Source organism: Dendroctonus ponderosae, unplaced genomic scaffold (assembly GCF_020466585.1).
Source record: "Dendroctonus ponderosae isolate FM_Combo_2020 unplaced genomic scaffold, Dpon_F_20191213v2 Dpon_F_20191213_4, whole genome shotgun sequence".
Taxonomy (NCBI): domain Eukaryota; kingdom Metazoa; phylum Arthropoda; class Insecta; order Coleoptera; family Curculionidae; genus Dendroctonus; species Dendroctonus ponderosae.
Genome location: NW_026018611.1, coordinates 14,540,261 through 14,542,397, shown reverse-complemented (window position 1 = coordinate 14,542,397; position 2,137 = coordinate 14,540,261). Strand labels below are relative to the sequence as shown.

At 54.4% G+C, this 2,137-nt stretch overlaps 1 protein-coding gene across 1 annotated transcript; it reads right to left on the bottom strand.

Moving 5' to 3' along the window:
- Positions 1-673: 673 nt before the first annotated feature.
- LOC125504179 lies at positions 674-1,858 on the bottom strand. Its single transcript, XM_048665770.1, has one exon. The coding sequence runs from the start codon at positions 1,856-1,858 to the stop codon at positions 674-676; it is 1,185 nt and encodes a 394-aa protein (XP_048521727.1).
- Positions 1,859-2,137: the final 279 nt, after the last annotated feature.

Here is a 2,137-nt window from a genome sequence, read left to right as displayed (position 1 = left end):
GACAGAGTCAACAGAAGGCTGGCTATTTGCATCACGGCAGCGTACCGCACGATAAGTACACAGGTGGCGCAGGTGCTGGCCGGGCTGCCTCCACTGGATCTGATGGTGGAAGAGAGGATCAGCATCCAGGAGGACGGAAAGGCCTCCAGGAAGCTACACAGGACCACCCTAATCCGGAAATGGGGCGACTACAAAGGATGGGCAAAGGTGTTCATCACAGACCTGAACGTATGGCTGCAGGAGGAACGATACAAGGACGTAAACCATTTCGTCACGCAGGCAATAAGCGGCCACTGAGCCTTCGGCAGCTATCTAAAAACGATCAGGAAGCAGGAATCCGACCAATGCTGGTTCTGTGAACATTCGGACACACCGGAGCACACCATATTTGTATGTCGCCAATTTGAAGGCATCAGAGCAGAAGCTGCGGATAGATGCGGCAAATGCATTACCAAAGATGCAATGGGGACCATCCTAGCGAACAAAGACGGATGGGACGTCATACGTCCAATGATCCAGGACATAATGAAAACCAAATGTGACCTGGAAAGGAGAATGCAATCCCCACGGCGATAGGCAGGACACGCCGACGTTCGGCAAGCAAACCTCTCCCCTGAAGTAATGTTAATCACGGTTCCGGGAGGAGATGGGGGGTTAGTAGGAGGAAAGAGTTTTAGCCGGTCGATGTTTCCTGGAACGGAACGTCATCCCGGCACACCCCCAGGCGCCAGAACACCAGCCTGGGGCAGTCTGTCCAACAGATTTCTCTGTTGTCGTCGATCAGCTCTCTCCATTTCGCCTGCTTACTCTTCTGGATCAGGCTCCTGATCGCTTTCCTCTCCGCCGCGTGGCTGTCCTTCAGAGCCCTGATATCCTGGGCTTCGCTTGTGGTTTTCTTCTTTGCCCTTGTAAGCTTTCTCCTAACTCTCATGCACTCCCTACGCTTACCAGCGATTTCTTCGTTCCACCAGTACACCCCTTTCCTGCCTGTGGGCGACCTCTTTAGCAGTGTGCTTTCGCAGACCGAGGTTATCGTTTCCATCAGCTCTTCCGGGGAGTCGATGTTGGGGAACTGCTGGACGCGTAGTGAGAGGGCTCTGGAGAACTTCTCCGCTGTTGTCGGATTCCCAGTCCACCTCCACGAGTTTTGTGGCTGGATTTGGCTGCTCCGGGGTTCTGGTCCACTGCAGTAGCTGCAGGTGATGCTGTGGTGGTCGCTCAGGTTTTCCTCCTCCGTAAGCACCTGCCAGCGACTGACCTTTCCCGCTACCGGTATTGTGGCAATGGTATCGTCAATTAGGGATTCCCCGCTCGATCCTGAGAAGGTTGGAGTGTTCCCTCTATTGACGGCCACCAGGTCGTTCGCTGACATCCAGTCCTCCAGCAGCGTCCCTCTTCTATTTGTCCTGCATTCGCCGAATATTGCACTTTTGGCGTTTAAATCGCCGCCTATCAACACGTTCATGCCCGAAGTCTTGATGATTGTCTCCAGGTCGTTGAGCAGCTTCTCAAAGTTCTCATAGTCGCCGTTTGGTGAGAGGTAAACAGAGAATACTGATAGGTCCTCCAGCTCGACCCCTACGTAGCCAGTTCCCCTGTACTCTCTCTTTACTCTGAGGCCTCTGCTGACGTTGATGAAGACGTCCCTGGCATCGTCGCATATTGTAGTGTGGCTGAGTGCTTTATTCGGTTCCTGCCCTAGTGTCACGCTTGTGTTGTCCTCAAGCATTTTCCTGTACATGAGGTCATGCGCTTTGCGGCATCTGTTGAGGTTTACCTGCAGGAAGCGCATGGCCGTTTGGCGTTGGTCAGCCGTGGTGTGGAGGGGCTGCGCGGTTGCCTTCGTGAGCTTCTTCATATTTGTTGGCCGGGAGCAGGCCTGTCCACCGCTTCTTGCGCATTGGCCTGCTGTAGCTCTGCTCCCTTGCTATTAGGCGCCCCTGTGGTTCTGGGCTCCCTTCTTGTGAGCCTCTGACCCTCCTTCCTTAGCGCCTTCTTCACTTCCGTCAGGGAAGCCTTGAAGGCGTCACATTTGCCGCTTCCGGCTCTGTGCCCCTTCTTTTGGCATATGGGGCAGCTCGGCTCCTTGGTGCACACATGCGAAGCACAGTTTGGATCGGTCCGTCCCTGTGCATTT

Bases quoted from the DNA above. Each gene is read 5' to 3' on its own strand.
- LOC125504179 (XM_048665770.1), bottom strand. From the start codon at position 1,858: ATGAAGAAGCTCACGAAGGCAACCGCGCAGCCCCTCCACACCACGGCT.